General features: G+C 46.5%; 1 protein-coding gene across 5 annotated transcripts in view; it reads right to left on the reverse strand.

The window, feature by feature from the left end:
* Positions 1-13,737: 13,737 nt before the first annotated feature.
* The window catches only part of DLGAP5 (DLG associated protein 5), an 827,616-nt gene continuing 818,603 nt past the window's right edge, over positions 13,738-22,750 (reverse strand). For 4 of the 5 annotated variants that reach the window (XM_069637597.1, XM_069637599.1, XM_069637595.1 and 1 more), the window contains one exon: positions 13,738-14,306. In XM_069637597.1, coding sequence (XP_069493698.1) covers positions 14,214-14,306 — 93 coding nt within the window. In that variant the 3' untranslated portion in view covers positions 13,738-14,213. The remainder of the gene's footprint in view (positions 14,307-22,750) is intronic. The other variant, XM_069637598.1, reaches the window with a different exon arrangement.

Below are 22,750 nucleotides of genomic sequence, written 5' to 3' on the forward strand. Positions count from 1 at the left end.
TGGAAACTGGTCTGCCTTCAGACTCGCACCATCCCCATGAATGCCTGTCTTCACCCAATACATTTTAAATGTATTTATCAGATGTATTACTCCCCGGTTAAACTCCACAGGCTCTATCCAACCAGGTCCTCACAATACGTTAGATGTAGGTGAGACAAAGTCGACTGTATGCATGTTCCTGGAACTGCCCTCCGATATGCCCCTTCTGGGATTGCATTAAAGAAGTCATGTTGGAAGTCTGTAACCCAAGTTCTCCCGAAATCTGGCTCCTTGCCTTGCGCAACCCGGACTCTGGGGATAATGTGAAACTGATAGCGAGGGCCTCAGTGATAGCCGAGCTAATGGTTGCAAGGACCTGGGGAGGGGGGGGGCAACACATACACGCCCCTCCTATGCCGAATGTTTTAACTATATGTGTGAGAAGAAAGAGACCCCTATATGCCTAATTTCATATGGAGGCCAAAAGATCACTGGCTCCCCTTTAGAAGCTATGTATACCGAATTCAGGATGATTCATGTCCAATCCCCCCGGTGGCAAAGGGTGAACCTTCCTCCTTCTCTTCCCCTCCTCGCCTCTTCCCTTAGTGTTACCCACGCAATCCTTGTATCCATTATATGTTTGTTTCATTAGCACTTCCGTTTTGGGGATGGGGTTTAGGGGTTAATTCCTTCTGGACTTTCGCTTAATGACAGTGCAATTGTTACTATTGTTTTTTGCCTGTTTTCAATTAAAATCTAATTTAAAAAAGCCTTGTACAGAAGTTAAAACTCTTTAGTTTGAACTTTGTCCAGATTATTTAACAAAATTGTATGACTTTTAGAGACCTATATGAATTAAGAATTCTATCCACTCAAATACATATCTTTGTACAATATAAGTACTTTCTTAAAAAATGGTTGCTGTGAAAGGTCTTTGTTTTTTTAAACCAAAACATAAAATATTGTACTTTGTCATATCATGCACGCTGATTGTAGGGTTACTGTATTTGGGGGAAATAAGTGAGCCATGACAGTATGTTCAGAGGAGGTTTGTTTGGTATAGCGCAAAACCAAACCCGAAGGGGTAGCTGGGCGCAGACAATACAAGGATACTTGAGAACTTGGTTACAGGAAAAAATACAGTTATACAGTTCACATTAGTAACAAAGGTACATGTACAAGAAAATGCAAAACTACAGTTCAAGCTAGTTAGCCAGAAAATCAATTCATCTAGTTGCAGTCATTTAAGGTTTCTGGAGCGGGTGGTAGTGGGACAGTCGAGCTAAGTGTCATTGGAACGTATCCAGGTGAGGACTTTCGGCCTGAAGCTAGGGTAAGGTTGGTCCATTCTGAGATCCATAGGGAGTTTGTTCCAGGTTTGCGCAGCTATGACCCGAAAACTGGAGCCGCCCGCTGTACTCTTTTTGTATCTGGGCACCACTAAGGTGTAGGCATTAGTCAGTCTAGTGGGACGGTTTGAAGTTCTCTTGTTGACTCTGTTTACCAGTTAAGGGGGAGCTATATTGTTAAGACATTTAGAGGTGAGGGAAAGTGTTTTGAGGGCAATCCTGTCTTTGATATTTAGCCAGTGGATATTTTTCCTAGAGGTGGAGATATGAGCTCCGTTAGGAATATTTAAAGCTACCACATTACTGAACCTACTCACAAAGGCAGAACCCTATATTGGTTAGCTGGCCTCAATTGCAATATCAATATCCAATCTAATACCCCCTGTGCGTGGTCAGACCACCACTTAATTTCTTTCACCATAAAAGAAAACTCCTCACCTAACTAGCTCGAACAGGCACCGGCCATGACGAGAAATAAACGTAACCTAGGCAAGGAGAAAATAATACCCCTACAACCACCAATTATCAACCCTACCCTGACTTTCAGACCCCACAACCTTAGTTGACCTCTATAATCATACTATCCTCAAGGCCATTAACTCTCTAGCACCACTCAAATTACGCAAATCTAAACTTCGTGCTCACCTTAATACATGGTATACCCTGTACCTCAAATCTTTACGGAAATTGAAAAGAAACTCAGAGGCAGCATGGAAAAATACCCCGTCCTTAGCCACAAAAGAAAAAACTTTTCACTTGTTTCCCTTAACTACAAAGAAGCCAATGGCCAAGATAAAAAAAAAAGACAACTTCAACGACCGCATAACCAAAGCTAAGTCCAGTACTAAGGAACTTATTAACATCCTAAAAGAATTAGTTGCCTGTCCCACAGCTGGATACCTGCATTAAAGATACTCAGTGGGGTAACATCCAGAATGCATTGCAAGATAAAAATTACCCTGCTCCAGAAGAAAATTGAAACCAAAAAACTTGACAGATGTGATCCCATTCCTAACTCACCTTTTCCTCCTAGCAATACACATACTTAATTTTACTTTACCCCGGTCTATCAAAGAGGTTGAAAGCATCATTATGAAACTAAAACCCTCAAACTGTCAGGGAGACATATGCCCTGCTCCTATTGTCAAGGAGGCTATGAAGGAACTTGCCCCTTTCATAACCTTTTATTAATGTGTCATTCAAATTCTGCACAGTTCCAATCAAAAGACACTGGGTACTTCCGCTCTTAAAAAACCCATCCCTGGACCTTAATAATCCATCAAACTATCGGCCCATTACAAGGGTGCCTTTTCTTTTGAAAATATTGGACTGCACAGCATATCTACAGATATAGCAATATCTTGAATCCAATAACCTGCTTGGTCTTAGTCCGGATTCAAACCCCGACATTGGACAGAAACGGTGTCGATTGACCTCAAGACACAAATCCAGATCCTTAAAGACCAAGGTAAACTGGCACCGCTCCTCCTACTCGACATATCAGGGTCATTTGATTTAGTGAACCACAACATTCTAAAATGCCAACATCTAACCTCGGCTGTGCATTTTTCTGATCAACAGGTCCATTATGGTCTTTGTGCCTTCAGCTTCTGCAGAACCTACCCAGATAACCTGTGGGGTTCCTCAGGGGTCTTGTGTATCTCGCACTTTCTATAATGTATTCACTAAGCCTCTCTTTGATGAGCTTGACTATCTGGGAGTCACCTACACTAATTACGCAGACACCCAGATATTCATCCCCATTTCCGGTGGCTACATCATAGACAGTAAAACTCTAAATGACATACCTCATTATACAAGCCTGGATGGCTAAGCATGGGCTCGGTCTCAATGATGAGAAGACAGTTACTCCTATAGGATCTCCTGCTAATCTCAACAAACTTGATGTTCTTTAAACCTCCTTTAATATTGATTGTGATATAATTAAAATCTAAGGCAGTAAAAACCTTAGGCATTTATATTGACTCCGCCTTATTAACCAAACAGACAAACACAATGGAATCCGCCTCTGCCTACACGTGCAAACTTATCACTGCATGCAGACCTTTCTGAACCCCATCTAACTGCATTATAATACCAAGAGCTCTAGTCCCCTCTAAATTGGATTACTGTAATGCCCTTTACTTAGGAACTACACAACAGATTATTAATAGGATGCAAATTATCCAAAATAACGCCATCAGGGCAGCTCTGAATATCTCAAGGAAAGAACACACCTCTGGAACCAGACGGACCCTAAATTGGCTAAACATCAATCATAGAATTGCATTTAAATCATTGTCTCTCACCCACAAGTGCTCATCTAACCAGGCTCCCAAATACTTGGCTGATCACATCACCTGCCACACGTCAACACGTCCAAATATAAAAGCTCAGTCCCACTGCATCAAAATTTCACGGTACAAAGAACAGGTGGAATCAGCTTCCCAGTCCTGGCAGCAAAAAAATGGAATGCCCTACCTATCTCCATTAGAGGTGAACCTTCCAATCTCCTCTTCAGGAAAAACTTTAAGGCATGGCTACGTGAGTAAGACCTGAACACTGTCGTTTAACCATGCCGCCTGCTTAGAATCACTAGGTGGGCTAACCACTATACTAATGGCCTGCGCAATGCCCTTTGTCGAGTCTGCAATTTTGCTTGTATATTATCCTGTACTCCTTTGTTCTTGTTAGAACGGCTACATTTGCCCTAGCAAATTTCACATGCGTTGTATATATGTAATTATTTTCGTTAATATTCAATGTATTCTTGCAACTGACCTTTTGTATTATAATGTCATTTTGTTTTAACGTGCAAGCATACATAGCGCCCAGATTCCCAAGGGCTTGGTGCGCTCTACAAATAAAGAAACTAAATTCAGAGTAACAATTATTCCTATGTCCTGTCCACTTTCCTGCATTCTGTATGGGCGACTACAACTGACGCAACCGACCTGGGTAGGAGAACTTGACACTCGAGGTAAAAAGATTACAAAGGACAGCCTGGTCAAGTGCTGCATCAGCCCTGGCACTGGTATCCAAACAGTAATGCTTGCAGAAGGCAGATGGGGAAGCCCATGTCGCCGCACTGCTCATCACCTGCCATGGCATGGGACGCTGAAAAGTGACAGCCGTTGCCTTGATCGTGCAAGTGTGAACGCCCCTTGGGGATTCCTTGTGCTGAACCTTGTATGTCTCCCGTATAGCTGAAATCATCCATCTAAGATATGGCAGCTTTGGACACTCGCTGACCAGGTCTTTATCCGCCAAAAGTTATAAATAAAGCAGCAATCTTGCGAAAGCCCTTGGTTCTGTCGAGATAGGACATCAGAAGAGCACTGAAATTCTAACAGTGAAGAACCTTCTGGGCGTCTTCCTTAGGGTCTGTACAGAAACTGGGGAAGCACAATTTCTTTGTTAATGTGGAAGGAGGAAAGAACCTTTGGGAGGAACCTGATGTAAGTGTGGATCACAACCATGTCTCAAAACATTGTGTAGGGCTCAGAGGCCACCAGAGCCTGAATCTCTCCAACTCTGCGAGCTGACCTAAGCCCCACTAGTAGCGTTGTCTTGAGCGTGACCAATCTGATATCCACTGTGGCCATGGGCTCTAATGGACTGTGGGCGAGGGCACTAAGAACAATGTTAATTAAGGTCCCAGACTGGGTGCGGGCACTTTATTGGCGGGTACCGCCTGGTTAGTCCCACCAAGTGACTTTTCACCACTAGGTTGGCAGATGAAAAAGTAAACTTGCCTGAGTTCCTGTATGCCCCAATGGGCCTAGGTATGTCAGACTGGCGTTAGCCTGGACCCCTGATCTGGCTAGGTATGCAGAGAATGACAACACCTGGCCCAGCATGCAATATAGAAGGTACACTCCCTTCTCCTTGGACCTGCAGCAGATACTGGTCCATTAGCTTTTGTACTGTTTGAGTTGCCCTACTCATGGCTCGCTGGATGATTTCCAGATTGTCCGGAGACAACGGAGATGTTGAAGGGTTACCTGTTCAGGTACCAGGCTGCTAGGGCTAGCCTCTCCGGGGAGGGGTGTAGACTGCTCCCCTCTGCTGTGCCAGAGGCGTCCCCTTCCCCAACAGAAGAGGTTCTTCTGGTTGGACGGATGGCTTGTCAAAGGTCTGAGAACCAGGGCCTGCCTGGCCACTGAGGCGCTATGAGAATGAGATGCAGCTGCAGGGTCTGCCCAACCTTGCAAATCACCTTGTGGATGAGAGTGGTAGGAGGAAATGCATACACTCGCATCCCGTCCCAGGGGATCTAAAGTGCGTCCCAGAGAGCCGTGCCCTCACCCCCCCCCGCCCCCTCCAGGAAGCAAACTGGTCTGGTTGTTTTCTGTCAGCAAGAGGTCTGTGACCGGGTGACCCCTCCGACCCCCCTGCTGAAAGTTTCCTGAAGAACCCTCTCGTTCATTTGCCACTCGTAGTTGTTGGGAGGCCGACAGACTGAGTCTGTCCGTCTCCTGGTTGGACTCTCCCAGCAAGTGAACCACTGAGATCTGGATGTCCTGTGTAATCGCCCACTCCCATATGCTGAGGGTCAGCCTGCATAGGTGTAGGGATCTGGTTCCCCCCCCCTACTTGCTGAGGTAATACATGCAGGTCGAGTTGTCTGTCCGAATGCAAACTGCACTGCTCCCGATCATTGGGAAGAATGTCTTGCGTGTGCGCCAAATAGTCATCATTTCCAGCCAGTTGATGTGATTTTGTTAGTCGCCCTGGACCAAACACCATGCACTGAACGTGTCCCCAGGGTAGCGCCCCACCCGTGGAGTGAGGAATCCGTACTTCTAGTATGATCCGACAGAGGTGGTCTAAATGGCCTATCCACCATGAGGTTCATATCCTGGCCCCACCATGTGAGATCTTGCTTTAGGTGAACGGGTTTAGTGACCGGGTCCCCCCCGATGACCGGACGCCTGATCCCAGGATGCCAAAAAATGCAGCTGCAGCCTTCTCATTCACAACCTGGTGTAAGGGCTAGCCAGGAGGCATGCCGGCAGTACTCCAAAGGTGCTGGTACCACCAGGCTGTATTTACTGATCTGCTGAGGAAGTGAGCAACCAAAGTCTTGATCGCCACCACCCTCTCCCCAGTAGGGAACACCTTCTGCGTATCCCACAGCAGTCCCAAAAACACCAGTGTGTGTAGGGGAGAGTCACGATTTCAGAAAGTTGATCTAGAACCTCAGTTCGTAGAGCATACTCATGAGTCTGGCCGTTGAGCACCTGACCTGCTCCGGGGACTCCTAAGACCAACCAGTCCTCAAGGTAAGGATAAGGATATACATTTTGACCCCCCCCCCCCGCCCTGAGCAGAGCAGCCACCGCATTCAGTCTCGTGAATACACTTGGCGCTGAAAAGCCGAACTGCAGCACCTTGTATATGAAGTGCAGCCCCATGACAAGGAAACGGGGGAAGGATCAATGAGACTGCACTATGGGGACGTGTACATTTGTCCTTCAAATCCAGGGTGCACGTCCAGAACCCCCCCCCAAAAAGAGTAAAAACGCTGCCCCTGAAGGGGGAGAGGAACCTTCTCCACTGCCTCGCTCTCCACAAGCGAACTTCTCTGCCACGAGTGAGCAAGTCCCAATCTGTGGGGGTAAGGGGAGAGGAAGGCAGAAGCCCAAGACTAACGATATCACCCAGGAGTCAGAAAAACGTGAGCACCAAGCTTGACTGTGTAAGGCCAACCTAGCCCAACCGGGGTGCTGTGGATCTTAAGCAGGCCGTCATTGCTTCTTTGGGTCGGAGGCCGATAACTGGGAGGGGGTCTGAAAAGCCTTTGTGAAACAACTTCTGGTGTTTTCATCTAAGCAGGCTGGGTGACCTGTCCAGTTGCCTGGCCCGGCAGTCTTGGAAACCGCCAAACGTCTGCTCTCTGTCAGAGCGAGCGTGGCACTGTGTGAATGTTTTTGCTGCTGGCTTGGTGAGAACGGCCAGAGATTGGTCTGTCTGAACTGCTGTTCTTATCTAGTACGACAGGTCCAGAATTCTGTCCTGAACGTCAGGGTTGAACCTGGTCGCCTTAAGCCAGGCCGTCCTACCCATGTCCGTAGCTATGAAAATAGCTCTGCTAGCAGTTTTGATGTGCACTACCATGGCTTCCTGTGCAGACAGTTCGATATAAGGCATTTATAACGCGCCTATACACAAGTGTTTCAAGGCGTGACGAGGCAAGGGAGGGGAAACTGAGGGAAGAAAGGCAACGATCCTACTAGGCCAGGTGACACTGAGATCGCACAAGTGCTACCTCAGCGAGTCCTGCCTTAGAGGAGACTTTCTTGTGGGTTGTAATGTCCAGGAGGAAATAGATTTCGCTCCACAGCCGTGGATTAGCAGCCACCAGTATGGCATCAGCCTGCCTGGGGTGGTGCCCTGCATTAGAGTACACCTTCCCATAGGCCTCGGTTGAGGTGCTCGCCAAGGTGGTCTGGAGTTCATAGACGGTGTTGCAATAACAGATTACAGTGGCTGGGTGTGCACTGATAAGTGCAGGGTGTCGCCCTGCACCTGCCTGAACTTTGCACCAAGGATCTTATTTACTGGTTGTGTATAGTGGGGTTTGACCAAACCCTTCTTAGCCAGAGCCTCCACGTCCTTCTGCAAGGGGATGCCAGACCTGGATTCCGCTTTGATGGCAAGTACCTCCACTAAAACCCCAACTGCGGCAGCTCCTTCTGAGGCCGAGGGATGCCCAGGCATTCCACGAAGCAAGCGATTCTGTCATGGAAGGCTCTTGCTGATGAGTGTCCTGTTACTCCTCATACATATCTTGCTGGTCTCCTGCATTAGAGGGGGCCACTGGGTTCGTAGGCGCCGAGTCTACTGCTGAAGATGGCCCTGGCGATGAAGACGTTGTGACCGGAGCCGCCAGAGGTACAGGCTGCACAGGCACAGTCTGAGAAGGCAGTATGGTTGAAAGCATGTCCTGAATTATACCCTTAAGGATGTTTCCCAACTGCAGGGACCCGATAAGCATCAAAAATGTGTTAAAGAATGATTCCTCACAGGCAGGCTGGGAGCGGTCCTGCACCGGAGCCAGCTGCGGTAGCATAAACACCTGTTGTCTGCCCCCAACTTGTGAGAACATGGCCTCATTGTACCATGCTTGCCCCGTGAAGGTCGGATATGTGGTGGTCCAAGTGACAGGCGTTGTAGGAACCCAGTCCGGCCTGGCCACAGGTTCACACCTTTGCGGTTCACCTTGTTGGGGGGGGCTTCGGTCCTGGTCGAGCCCGTTTCCTGCCTTTGGGGATCTGGCTTGGCCCCCATCTTGTCCATGCCCTCGGCACATGGGGTCTGTGGCCGATGCAGGCCTGGGCTCAGCCTGTATGCCTGAACCCATCTGCACTGCTCCGCCCTGCATCTGAGGTGTAGGTAGTAGGCCAAAGGGCCAGTAGTGCTGTCTGCGCTGTGTGTAGGCGCCCCCTCAGGCGTATGCCAGATAACAGTGCTGAGCCCCCAGGATGTGTCCTGGTTCCAGAGCCTGCAGGCTCCTTGGCAGCCAAAACGGTAGGGCCCTTAGAACCCACAGCGGTTAAGCTGGTTAGCTACTAGAGCCTCGAAATCCTTCCTGCCGGTGCAAGGTTCAGACTGACCCCTACCGTCAGTAGGCTTCCCCAGAGAGGAGTCAGCCCTGCGGGGTGCTTTTGAGAAGAGTACACTTCTTGGTCTTCCTGCGTACTTAGTCATTAAAGTTCTCAGGCGGGGTCCTGGAGAACAACTCCCTACACCGCGCCCAGCCGGTTACTGAGGCAATGGGGCGTGAGCGTCACATGCCAAGCAGCCTTCCCATCTGTGGTCTTCTACAGGCAACCAGAGGCAGAGCGTGTGCAGATCTGAGGTGGGAAATGAACCATCGCATGGCAGGCACTTGCTGATGCCAGCCACGGCCGACATGTGCCGGGGAGAGGCTAGGCAGAGGACAGTGTTCCCAGAACCTGAATGGAAGAAAAAGATTAGGGAAAGTGCATGGAATTACGAGGCTCGAGACCTCTCCCAGGAGCACTGGTGAAAGCAGTCTGCTCGAGAGGACTGAGGTGTGGCGCTGGTAGGTGGGGGTTAAGGGAGCGCATGCTCACAGGACCAATACATTTAAAAAGGAAAGTGTTATTTTTCTTCAGGTGAAAAAGGGTCAGTTCCTGTCCCTAGCGAGGAACACCCATACAGGATGGAGGAAAGGGGAACGGGACGTAGGAGTAACCGCTTGGGGAGCAGGACTTCTGGTGCTTTGTTCTTCTACTCCTCTTTGCGTGGGCCACCTTTTGAGAGGGTATTAGCCTACTTGTTCGAAAAACATTGGATCTTTTACTTTTGACAGAATTCTTATTTTCTTGGTCAAAATTTAGTCAAATGCAATTAAATATATATACTGGGTGGGTTGAGGGAATAGGGTCATTGCAGGGGGTCTCCCCATGCATTTTTAAACAAAAAAGAATTCTGTCAAATGTGAAAAGGTTAAATATTTTCAACCAAGTAGACCTAAACCTTTCAGAGTGGCACTCTTATCGTGCGACTGAGCGGGACCGCGGCTCTCAACCAATCACCTCATCTATGAAGGTGAAGAGTTTTGCTGCCATATCCCAGGGTGCCTGCGTGTTGTGCTGCTCGATCCGGTGCAGATCTGACACGACATCTGCCGGACCCTATACACACACTGCTTGAAGCACGAGACCTTCGACTGAGTTATTACAGATCATTTTTAGCAAATAGCTTCAAATAAGTGAACATAGTGAGTGGAAAAAAGGAAAGGAAGTCATGGGGCAGTGGCTCAATATATACTGGCCCTGAAGTTACGTCCAGCGCATAGAGGCATTGGACAAGGGCAACCTGGAGCCTCACTGCGCCCGTTGGTGGCAGAAAGGTTTCTGAAGAACACCTGCACTGGGATAAGCTCCTAGATTAGGAATCCATGGGAGGAAAGACTCAATTAGAACTCAATGCTGCAATGTTATTAATAGAGATTCAACCCAATGGTGTTCTAAAGTCAGATTGCTAGATTTTTTAACATTCTAATGAATGCAAGTTGGAACGACCTTGAATAAATTCTTTGGGGTAGCGCCAATTAGCATTGTGCTTTTAGAAGAATGAGAAACCGTTTGGCAGAATCACCTGCATTACCCTTTGGGAACACTAAAGGTAATTAGGACTACAAGTGTAAGCACAATTTCACCTTTGGTACAAGCCTGTACTACACAGTATAATGGTAGCGATGGCTGAGCAGCCAGACTTCTCTCAAGAGTTTAAGTGAGCAGTAGAACAAGTTACACAAAGGACCAACCAATACAGTGATTCAAGCAAACACTCAAGGTTTCTTAGTAAAAGAATATACATTTATTTACTCAATCATTTGTAAAACATTACACTAGCACAAGCAGCTCAATATCTCACACTAATACACCACAAAAATCCAACAGGTAAGTAACTTAACAAGTTTAGCTCAAAAATGAAGTAGGAGCAAAATGGCACTTCAGATACTTAGAAAAGGGAGGAAAAGACAAGGTTATAAGAATAGACAGCCCAAATACATTCATAGGCAGTGCAAAGGGTTTCAGTTAAATACAACCAGCAATTCTTCTAAATAGGCCTGGGCCAAAGTCAATGGTTCAGAGTCTCTTGTATAGGATAGCACAGTTCTGGTATGTAAGGGTGAAGTCTTTGCCACAGATTTTTAAAGGATTTGGCTAGGCGAAAAGTTTCACGAATGTTAAGGGAAGGACAAGCCTTCGTAGTTGAGGAAAGTTTCACGCACATTCTCGATGGCCGAAAAGATTTCCGGACCACGTTGCACAGTACCTTTTTAAATGAAGAAGGTTGTCGCTGAGGCAGTTGTTCCTGGCAGTTCGAACAGATCTCGCTGTTGCTGAGCTTCAGTCATGGGGACAAAAAGGAGGACGTCGGGAGGTTCCTGCAATGCTCAGGGAAGAGGCCAAAAGCTGTAGCAAGACGTCAGTTTAAGGTGCGAGTGCCTTACAGTCACCCTGGTTTCCTTCCATCTGGCTATCTGGTTTTCAACAGCACTCTGAGGAAAATTCGACCAGAAAAGGACGGTGTTCAGGTGGCTTGCGGGTTGGTTGTTCCCACCAAACTCAAGGAAAGAAGTTAACTAACCTTGAGGGCTTCTCTGTCAGTTTCAGGCAATTTGGGCCTGCAGCAGGGCTTCACCGCTCGTCCAGGAGTTGCAGCAGTCCTCTTCCTTCCTCTCCTCTTCGGTTCTTTCGTTCGAGTGGTCAACTCTGCTTTCCAAGTCCCAGAGACCTGCTTTTAAACAGTTTTCACCCCATTTATTCAGCCTGGCTGTCACTCACACAGCAGGGTGGCTGTCCTTGCCAGACAGCCAGCCGGCCAATCACACCAGAGTGCATTCAGGTCTCCTAGGAGACTAAGCATAGGGAGGTTCAGGCACCTCCCTCCCATCCTGTCCACCCCAGACACTCTGGCACCAGAGGAGGGCTTCAGCACTGACGCCTGAACAAAGGGACCAAACCTGGTTTGGCGGGCAGATACAAACACAAGAAGGACTTTCCCTAATAGAAATGGCGAAATAAGATGACCAGAGTTTGTTTTTACAGATAGGTCTGGGGCGCCATATTGAAAAACATGGCTACCCCTGATTTTGCGCTACCATTGTTAGCGGTCACGAAAAACCACGGTAGTTGATCTAAACCACTGCCACCAGCCATTTAAAATAGGAAAAGGTAACATTTTACTGTTATATGAGTGTTTTGACTCAGGGAAAGCTAAGCAACCCCTCCAGCACTCTATAGTAAGAGAGGGTGTGCTGGGTCAGTGCATTTAAAGAGACTAGTAAAGTCAATTTAACTTTACATGCCCTGGGAGACAGTAGTCAGTCCCAAAGAATGTATTTGAACCTTGGGAAGTCAAGACATCCCTGTGCCACTGCACTTAAGGTGCTCTGTGACACAAGAAAGATGCCTGTGGATTTGTTTTAAAACGCCATATCCAAAGAACACAAAAGTAAAAAACACACAAAGTACATGGAGGAGTGGGAGGGAAAAAAAGCCTCACTTCCCAGGTAAAAAAATCAAATCCTAGAAATCCAGCAAAGTTTCCGGGGTCTCAAAAGGTAAGGGAAATTGCACATTTGGAGAATTCTCCCCAACACAAACTACGATGCTGCATCACTTATATTACAAATGTAATCTACTCTTCGATAAGCCCCGCACGACTGGGCTAGCGAGACTCATCTAGACTACTTTATTTTGGCATGCCAAGTACCAATCGCCACATCTTTCAATTTGTTCCACACTGTCTGTACACCGTAATTGCTTGACTTTGCTGTTTTAGAAGACTTGTACAGAGCATACCCAGATGTTTTATTTGAGGGATCAGCGTGGATGTAACTCCCACTAACCCTTAACTCTGGATACCATTGACACGTTTGAGCCCACCATGCAACTATATACACCATTAAAAGCATGTCTAATGAAAGTATACAGCACTGTAAAAATACCAAGTACACATACGATAAATACCTTTTTTTAACCATAAACCGGAGCATGCAAGCAACCATCCTATTATAATTCACTCATGCATCCATCACCATCCAGTCCAACTTACAATGCTCATTTGCCTTGTACAAAAGATAGGCCATCCCAGGCGTGGTCCCCATTACACATTAATTCTGGCAAGTTTCAAAGCCATGAGGCCACTATGGTGGTATATGAAAGAATTTACTGAAAGTTACCAATGAGGATAATCTGGGCTTGTATGCCCTAGAAGAATTAGAGTGCTGGGCATAGACCTGAATGCGTAAAACAAGTTCCTGTCATACATAGTGATTTCCGAGAAGCATACACATGCTCCAGTTCCTTAGAAGTACAGGAACAATAGCTTACCTGACTGATGTAAGACTAGCAATCACATCTAACACTTGTGTTAGTAGGGTATGGCCTAGCAAGTATCTGACTTGTAGCCAAAGTGAACATACATCGGGTTCAGAGTATTTGCAGACATTTTATAATGCAACTCAGCTCCTGAATCTTTTTTGTGGCACAACCAAAAACATGTATTCACATCAGCAAAAACATGTACACAGTAACATGAGTCCAGTGAGATTTGAAGGTTAAGCATTGAGAATAGAGGTATGCCATTGGAACAGTACCAAAGGAAAGCTGCTGTGATCTAAAGTAAATTAAGATGGCCACTAGCTTTTTGGGAATACCCAGAGTAAGTTCTATCAGGCCATTTTCTTAATTAAAACTAATGTAAATGTATTGAATTTGAATACTGACGAGGAACCAACTAGAGTGTATAGGTGCAGTCCAGATTTTAACGAGTTTAAGCATCCCTTGAAAGACCTTGGATGTACATGGGATGGACAACAGCACTATATTGAAAACAATGAAAGGCAGCGTACAAGCTTGAGTGCAGTGTTTAACACACTTGAAAGATAATTTAATATTCTGTTTTTACTCCAAAATACAATTACAGGCTCTGTGCACATGAGCACTATTTTTTAAGAATGAGTAGTATTTACACATTTTGCAATAGTAAAAAATATAACAATGGGTAAAAGAAACCATGTACAATACTGCATTTGCAACAAACTGATAAAATACAAAAATGGGGGTTTTAAATATCTTTTACATAAACAAAATAATATCAATCTACAGATAAGACGTATAACTTCACACTGCCACTGTTGACAGATTTAACTAGCCAATGCCGTTTAAAAAAAAGTATGATACATGTGTTAACTGTCGTTTCATAATCAAGGTGAGCTTCTATAATAGAATTGTGATGGGTAGTAACTTCGGTGCAAGCACCTCTGAAACATCGTTCTTGATCTGGGTTACACAAGGTAGTACATAGGCAAACTATTTACACATTTCAATGTTTTGATCACATAGTAACAGGCGAAAACACCATCAGATCATTCATGTCCGCAGTTAGTGCATACTCCGAATTTACAGGAGCAGTCGGTTTCAATTTAGCCTGAAAAAGAAAGAAATATTGTTAAGATGCTTGAAAGCTCAAACCATTAAAGAGGATGTTTTCTTCTTTTTAAACATACGATGACGGGTTCAACAGCCCCCATGAACTCAGGTTCACCCTGGAATGCTGATCACTGAATGCTCCATCATATTTTCCCGATTGTGTTAATACTGCATGCCACTAAAAGACCATTCAGCTTAGTTTGAAGCATGTCTAATAAAGAGGCCCTCTCAGAAGCATGTCTAATAAAGAGGCCCTCTCAGAATCAGTAACTAAAGATCAGACCTCGCGCAGTGATCCTTCAGATATTTATGAGGCTTTTGATTATATGGAGACATCAAGGAAAAGATTCTGAAGCATAGGAATCTCAGTCTACCACACACTTCTGCAGTCTGTGCAACTGACCTCGGGGGGCCACAAGCAAAGTGAGACATCAAGTGTGAGTTAACAGTTGCTAGAAAGGAGGGTTAAGACTGCCTTAAGTTTATGGCAACCAGCCTTAAACAGGCGTTTTCGATTTAGAGGAGAGCATGCCAGCCCCTCCCCCCAACAAGTCCGACAGAATTGGGAGAAATGTAACCCGGTATGTTCCAGTGGGTGGAAGAGTGTTCTTCCCAAGCTTTATCCCTAATGTATTTATTGAAAGGATGGGTCCATGAAACTTGTAACAGAGGGACTTCTCCAGAGTACTCTGGGGCCTCTGTCAGTGCTGGGTGGATGGGTTTGAGTCTCCCTCCTAAACCTATACCAGGAACATCAGCGGAATTAATTGATTGCCCCCATGCCCAGAGAACAAAACAGTCACGTCTGAGGGTGTTGCTGTGCCAAATCCTCTTAAAGGACTCTGACACCAGGAGAGCAAATGACAATGGGGCAAATTGCAGTGCTATAAGGAAAAGGTCCCGACAATAGCTCACCCTGTAAATCTATTGAATAGGGAATGTGAGTGTAATTTCTGAATAACCTGCATTAGTAGGCCTTAGGCAAGCCCACCCTAGATTTCCCACACACCCATCCACCCCATGACCTGAAAGCAGCCGTGTTGAACTGTAACCTTTAGGCCTGCCAGCAATATCCCACTCCTTCCCCAAACAGGGATCCAAATGCAGCGCAGTGCCTAGCTTTTCACGGTCAGTATCCCCAAAGCCCCTGCAGGGAGCCAAGTGCTGACTAGTCTGCCACAGTGTCTTAACAAGTCTGAAACTCTTAGTGGCTGAGCTGAAGTTCAGGCTAGAAGGAATCCCTCACCTGAGATGGGCAACAATCATGCTGGAACCTCCTTGCCCACCCTTACCCATAGAGTTTAGCAAGTGCAGAAAAGAGCCACTGATGCAGTATGTATTTAGTTCTAGTAAATAAAAGTCCCAACATAAGAACACCAGTTTGAAAATAAATGACTAAATTCCTGTGTTATTGATTTAGGGATTTCCATGTTCCCATCTATGGTATTTTAAGTATGCAGTGATCTGCATGCCTGTAGTGGTGAATTGACTGACCACGTAACAAAATGTAGGCTTCATCTCATTGAATGGGGGTTGGTTGGGCTAAATGCCCATTGAGATTATGGGTAAGAAGGAATGCATTACTTACCTGTGACTCCTGTTTTCCAGCATTGGTAGCATTCATAGATTCACATGCTGTGACGGTTAGGCAAGATTCCCATTTATGTGAAGTTTTCCCTCCAGTTGTGTAGCACCTCAACTTTGCGCTTTTGTTTAAAACACCATAGTCATTAACCCTTTCTTGCCATGCAAACCGCATTTACCACGTTTGGCACAGAAAGGTGGCCTGGCTCCAAAAATGGCCATGCCACAAGGTTCTTTGTCCTGTCCTTTGGCCATCTTGCTCCTTCACCTTCCCCAGGTCGAATCGACCCGGGTCAGTCCTTATTTGGGCATGCATTTTCCTGCAAGGCGCCCATCTTTCGTGGGCTTCTGCATGCCTTGTGTGTGTGTTAGGCAGAATCTTGTGCAGTGCCCTTAGGGACCACTACACACAATTAAGACTACAAGTGGTAATACAAGTTCACCTTTGGTACAAGCCTGTACTACACTGTTAAAGTGGTAGCAGTAGCGGAACAGCCAGAATTATCTCAAGAGAAAATGAGCAGTAGAAGAGATTACACAAAGGACTACAATTACTGTGACTCAAGCAAACACTGACTCGAGGTTTTTGGTTTAAAAAGTAAAAGTACATTTATTTCTAGACCATCTGTTCGTAAAACACTTCACTTCTATTAATTTAAAATCACACGAAAAATACACTACACACAACCAATTCACTTTGTGCAGCACAATTCAAGGTAAGTACCTTTGGATTTGACAGACCAGTGTTGTAAAACCAAGACGTTACCAGGGGGTACAGATGCAAACACTGACAGTAATGACATTTCGGTTTTACTAAAATTACACGTACCCACGGGAAGAAATGTTACCAGAGTTAAACCACACTTAGCAAATGAATTAACACCAGAGAGTTGGCGATGAAAATCATAGGCAATACTTTTGTCAAGGCAGATGGAATCAGAGGACATTTTATTACAAGTGAACAAAAGTCCATAGGTCTGCGCCAGTGTCAAGTGGAACAGGGTTCCCGTTGTCGAGGATCACACGGTTAGTACAGTTCACGATTCAAGATTGCCAGGAGTACTTAGATATTGTCAAAAGAGGAAGCAAAAGTTATAAGAGGGAAGGAAGATAAGGACAAGCCTTTAGTGAGGAGAAAGAGGTTCACCCCAGTTCCTCGAGATCGGACACATTACCTTATTCAAAGTGAAGAAGAGCTGGTGCTACAGCAGTTCCCGCAGACTTACGGTTCCTGTGGCTTCAGTCGTGGAGACAAGGACGACGTCTGGAGCGATATGCACTACTCAGGGATGAAGCCAGCAGCAGCAAAAGCAACGATGAATAAAAGGTGCGCTCCTTTAAAACAGGAGAGGCTCTTCGGACCACTACAGCTGTGTGCAGCGATTTCAACCAAGAGGATCCTCTGCCTGTGGAAGACGAGCTGGTTGATCCCACCAGGCGCAAGGGAAGATGACTCCGGACTGGATCTTCTCTTGTCGTTGAAGGGTAGATCGCTCAGGACTGCAGCATGGCTCCACCGGGACTCTGTAGTTGCAGCAGCTGTCTTCTCCGCTTCTCTTCGGTTCCTTGCAGTTCCAGTGGCGACTGACTTCCAGCCCAAGAGTCCTGCCTTTTATGCGAAAATCCCCCATTCACACAGCCTGGCTGTCAATCACACAGCAGGGGGGTTGTCCGGCCCGAACAACCACCCCAGCCAATCACGACAAAGTGCGACTTGGGTTTCCAAGAATACCCTGTGCAGGGGGTGACTACACCCCTCCCTCACATTCAGCCCACCTAGACACCCAGGTGCCAAAAGGAGGGCTTCTTGAGAGAAGCCCGCCAAAAGACGGTGAACAAAGAAGGCAAACCTGGTTTGCCGCGCAAAGTAAAACACAAGAAGGACTAACAAAAAGAAATGGCGAATAAACCAGACCGGAGCCAAAAGAAAGAATATTTGGTCAAGTGGGCTTATGTTCGAGGCTAATATAATAGCCTGGAACAGTACCACGTTTATATAGTACAATCGCAGTAGAAAAGTTAGGGTAGATACCACTGCCACCAGCCAAGTCTAAATGTTAAAAGAGCAGAACAAAGCTCAGAGAGGCACAGACAAAAAGTGATAGGAGTTAACCCTTTCCAGTACTCCATGTAAGATGGGGTGTACTGGGTCTGTAGTTTTTAAATGACTACGTAAAGTAAATGGCAACTTTACCTGTTTTCTGGGGGGACAGTAGTCAGCCCCAGAAAAATGGAGTCAGTGGGAAATCTCAAAGACAACCCTGGGTCACTGCACTGAAGGTGCTGTGTAACACACATAAAAGTGGGGTTCATGGAGTGGTGTACTACAGAGCCCATGATCACACAAACAAATACACATGGCAAAACAAATGTAAAAGTGGGAAAAAGGCTCACACTCTTACCAAGTGGAAAAAGTAAACTCCAGAAATCCAGCAAAGCTGCTGGGGGACTCACTAGGTGAGGGAATTTAGCCAGGATGTGGGCTGAACTGTCCAGTTCCAATCCACATCTTGGGTGCCAGAAAGTTTGGTGTGCTCTGAATGCCTGGGACCACCGTGGTCCGTGATTGGTCCACGTATGGTGTGCATGTATGTGACCAGATCTCTCATTGGGTCCTCCGTTTTGGCGCAAAGGAGATTCTGGATAAGAGAAGGCTCCAAATACCCATATCATGTCGATCTCTTGAGTTCTCACTGAACAAAGGATAGGATCCAAGTATCCTGAAACAAAGAAGCTGAGTCGAGGAACCCCTGGTGACTGGCTGCTGGAAGGTTTGGCACCCTGAGCCTGCTGTTGTCCCGCTGGACCCCTCTGCATCCGATCGTACTAGGTCTGCGAAGACGCTTAGACCCATTGAAATAGTGGGACCAAATATTCTCAGCACCGTAAGCCTTCTCGAAGTGTCCCTGGGCCAACCAGTGGGCTGACCAGCATGCGCAGGACCATTGCTCCGTCACTGCTGCTGTTTCAAGGAGGCCCTCGAAACTTGGTACATTGCAAGCTCTGTGTTCACGGCACTCAACGAATTACGTACACTTTGCGTTCCCAGGTCTGGAGTAAAAAGCGTCTGAACCAGAGTACACATGGTTACTGTGTCGCCCAGCTGTGGTGACGAACTTTGCAGGTGGCTGCTGCTGCTCCCCTCTTGCCCCTGAAGCTTGCTACAGTGAAACTGGCCTGATCCATCAACCAGGAGTGGAGAAATCGCCATTGTCCCGTTTGGGAATCAACACTAACTTTGTGGCTGAAAGCTGCAGAAATTGCTGCATTTGAACCTGCAACCGATTTGGATTCGACTGCTGAAGTTTGGTGCGGAGTGCGCCTGGGGTTGGTGAGTACCAACAACCCTTAATGGGGGCCCCTAGCACATCCATTATTATCCACAAGTGGCCCCAGAGGGCACCTCGCCTTTCCACAGATAGCCTGCGCTATCAAACTATTCCCAACTCTTGGAAACTGCTCTACCCTGTTGGAGAACTGTGGGAATTTATTCTGCAGCACCTCACATGCCTTCCTGAGCGGCTACAGACCCTACAAGAGACTCAGTTTCACCCATCTGCACTACCGCGTGCGCCAGCATTGCAAGTACATTTGAGCATTAGGCTCCTTTCATCGTAGGGATTGGACTGCCTTTCAGTTAGGATTGTGACTACTGCAGAATTGCCTAAAGACTATTTGCACTGCCTGCTTCCTTCCCCATACAGGTTGTGGATCCATGTCGTGCATTGCGGTCTGCCATGTGAAAGGATGTGGTAGGGAAACTAGTTTGGAAGCATTTTTAGGGGCTGGTTGATGCTGAGTGAGTAGTTCACAATGATTGTAATCAGTTCTTGGCCTGCTTTATACTCTATTGGAGTGGTGTGAGTTTTTTTCAATTGAAAAAAAAAACATGTATTTATATTTTTTTTGTGAGCACTGTGCTAATCTGGTGTGTGTCTAGTGTTTGTGACTTCTGAGCTGGTTTTTCTGTGCTGAGCTGCATCCAGAGGGTGGAGTCTGTGGGGTGTAGTCCTTTGTGTCTGGCCTTTTCCCAGTCCCACCCTCCTGCACCCCCCAACCCACCCATCTCCCCTGATTAGTACGTCCATCGGGTCATAACTGACCTTCCCTGGGCAGCTCCTGCAGTGGCAGCTCCAAGACGTGCTTGCAGATGTCAGCAGGGGAGGCCAATGAAGCCAGCAGTCAACAGACCCCAACAAAAACTAAGTGTGGCATGGGTGAGTGTAGAGCAATAACTACTCCAGAAAGCCCCCGCCACTCTACCTTACCTTTGCATAACAGACTGCCATAGACTTCCACCATGCATACTTGGAGGGATTATTGACCACAAGCCTAAATCTATTCATGGCCGACTGTAAATGTTGTATTGCACACTAACTTACTTGCCAATGTTAACTAGTGCCACACCTAGAGAGAACTGTGAAGATTGGCCTGTGTCGCATCTAGATAGAAATATGAATGTTAGCATGCACCACAATTAGATGGGATTCTTAAATTTAGCCTGTGTCACATCTAGATAGGATTATGAATGTTAGCGTGTGTCACACACACTCAGATGGAATAGTGAATGATAGCAAGCATCACACCTAGACATAATTGCAAGGACAGCAATGCCAATTAACCGATCAACTAACAATTTCACCGATCTGCATACACCTCTCAAACTATAACCAAACACAACCTCAAGCCTACAACACAACAATCCGCACAAACTTAACTACACTGCAACAACAAAAAAAAACACACAGACTTGACCAACAGCACACCACGACTACCAAATCGTAAAACACCAAGCCCAGTCAACTGACCCACCGGGCTGAGGCTGCCAACATCACATTACTGCTCTTGCACTTTTCCAGCTTATTCCCACTAACTCACCCCCCTTCCCTCTTTCAGAGCCGCCATAGGACCACTTGGTGGTGATAGTGCGCGGTACAAATATCCTTTAACATTAACATAAAGCCTTTAGGCCCATTGGTCTTGTATATATGTATTTTAGTAGGGTTGTGTTGGTTTAAAAGTATTACTGATTATTACTGTGTGTTGAACTTCAAGGGCCTTGAATAAATGTATTTGTATTTTTAATATACATACACACACCGGACAGAGTGATTTGTAAGTGTCCTTTACTCTGTTTGCTTGAGGTCTTTCAGTCACCCTCCTGAGACCTAGTCTTGATCGCCGCCAATGCTACCTTGATTGGTCTGGCTTGTCAAGAAGGTTACCCTGTTCCAAGAAACTAGGCTGGCCTTCTGAACCTCTGCCCACCAGGTCAGAGTTCAGAAATCAGTCTTAACAGTGACTACTCCCAGTCAAGCTGGGAATCCACGGTAACTGAAGTTTTCAGTTAAAAAATAAACTGCTGTCACTAGTCATTTTGGGTCATACAGCCCTTACCCAACAGGAAAGGATCCCTTAGCTCCACCCCTAGTAGCAATCTTCAGATTTTGGCAGGTGCACGTAAAGTGGCAGTATGAGCCAAGAAGCTAAGAAGAGCTAGAGGGGTTGGCAGGAGGGTTGCGTGTGAATACATGAAAGATACCAATGCTGGAGAACAGGAGTTACAGGTAAGTAACTTATCCCTTCACAGATTCACATGCTGTGAATAGATTACAAAGCAGTACCATATGACCAAAATGGATGGTGGGAAGCTCCTGGTATCAACACTTATCACAGGAGACGCTGATGAACCGCCCGATTCAGAATCCCTGCCGACGCAGTAAAAACATGTACAAGTATGGACGACCTCCATGTCACCACCCTGCAGAGGTCTAGCAGGGGAACTCCCGATAGAAACGCTGGAGGCCAATGCTCCGGTGGAATGCGCCCTAGGTTTTCTCAGGAGAGACCTGCCAGCTTGATGACGGGAAGAATTGCAAGATTACATTCACTTGGCAACGGAATACTTGGAAAGTGCCTTCCCTACACTAGAAGGGCCAAACACCACAAACAGTTGAGGTCTTTTGGAACGACTGTGCAAGTGACATTACTTCAAAGCATGTACAACACAGGGAATGTGAAGATCGCTCTGCAGGAGATACCAGGGATCCGAAGAAAACAGGCATCACCACCAGTTCATGGACGGACATTGGGCATACAGCATGACTGGTGTCGGACCACCATGGACTTGTGGAAATTAGTAGTTACTCACCATAGTGACTACTCTTAGTCCATAGTCCCCTTTCCTTCATACTGTATGGTAGTCCCTTGCTAGGGACGGGAGACGGAACCTTTTTTCACCAGAAAAAAACCTTCCCCTTTAAATTTAGAGGCACGGCCCTGGGAGCAAGCGCTCACCTGACTCCACCCACCAGCGCCACTCAGTCCCCATTGACACGTCGACAATATTTAATATTGCCTAATGACTGCAGTATTATCAGGGGGGAGGATGGTGGGACGTATGGAGGATAGGGGACTATGGACTAGGAGTATGCGAGTCACTACAGTGAGTAAGGAACAAGTTACTTACCTGTAACTGTTGTTCTCCAGCATGGGTCTGGCATGGATTCACATGCTCATGAATATTCCCCGTCGTCAGGCTGGGAATCTTCGGTAAAGAAAAATCAGTATCAGTTTCGTTTCTGATCTGTCTTTCGTAGTAGTAACCAATCACTGATCTCTGCGTCATACTGACCACAGCCAATGACTGCCATCTCCCTAAGCCCCGCCTCTGGCAGCCATCTTCAGATTTGGTAGCACGTGAAGAGCCGCAGAGGGGAAGGCGGGAGGGTTCGCATGTGAATCCATGCCAGACCCATGCTGGAGAACAGTTACAGGTAAGTAACTTGTTCCTTCTCCAGCATGGGGTCTGGCATGGATTCACATGCTCATGAATAAAGAATACATAGCAGTACACAC

The sequence above is a fragment of the Ambystoma mexicanum genome, chromosome 14 (assembly GCF_040938575.1).
Source record: "Ambystoma mexicanum isolate Mex_15411 chromosome 14, UKY_AmexF1_1, whole genome shotgun sequence".
Classification (NCBI taxonomy): Eukaryota; Metazoa; Chordata; class Amphibia; order Caudata; family Ambystomatidae; genus Ambystoma; species Ambystoma mexicanum.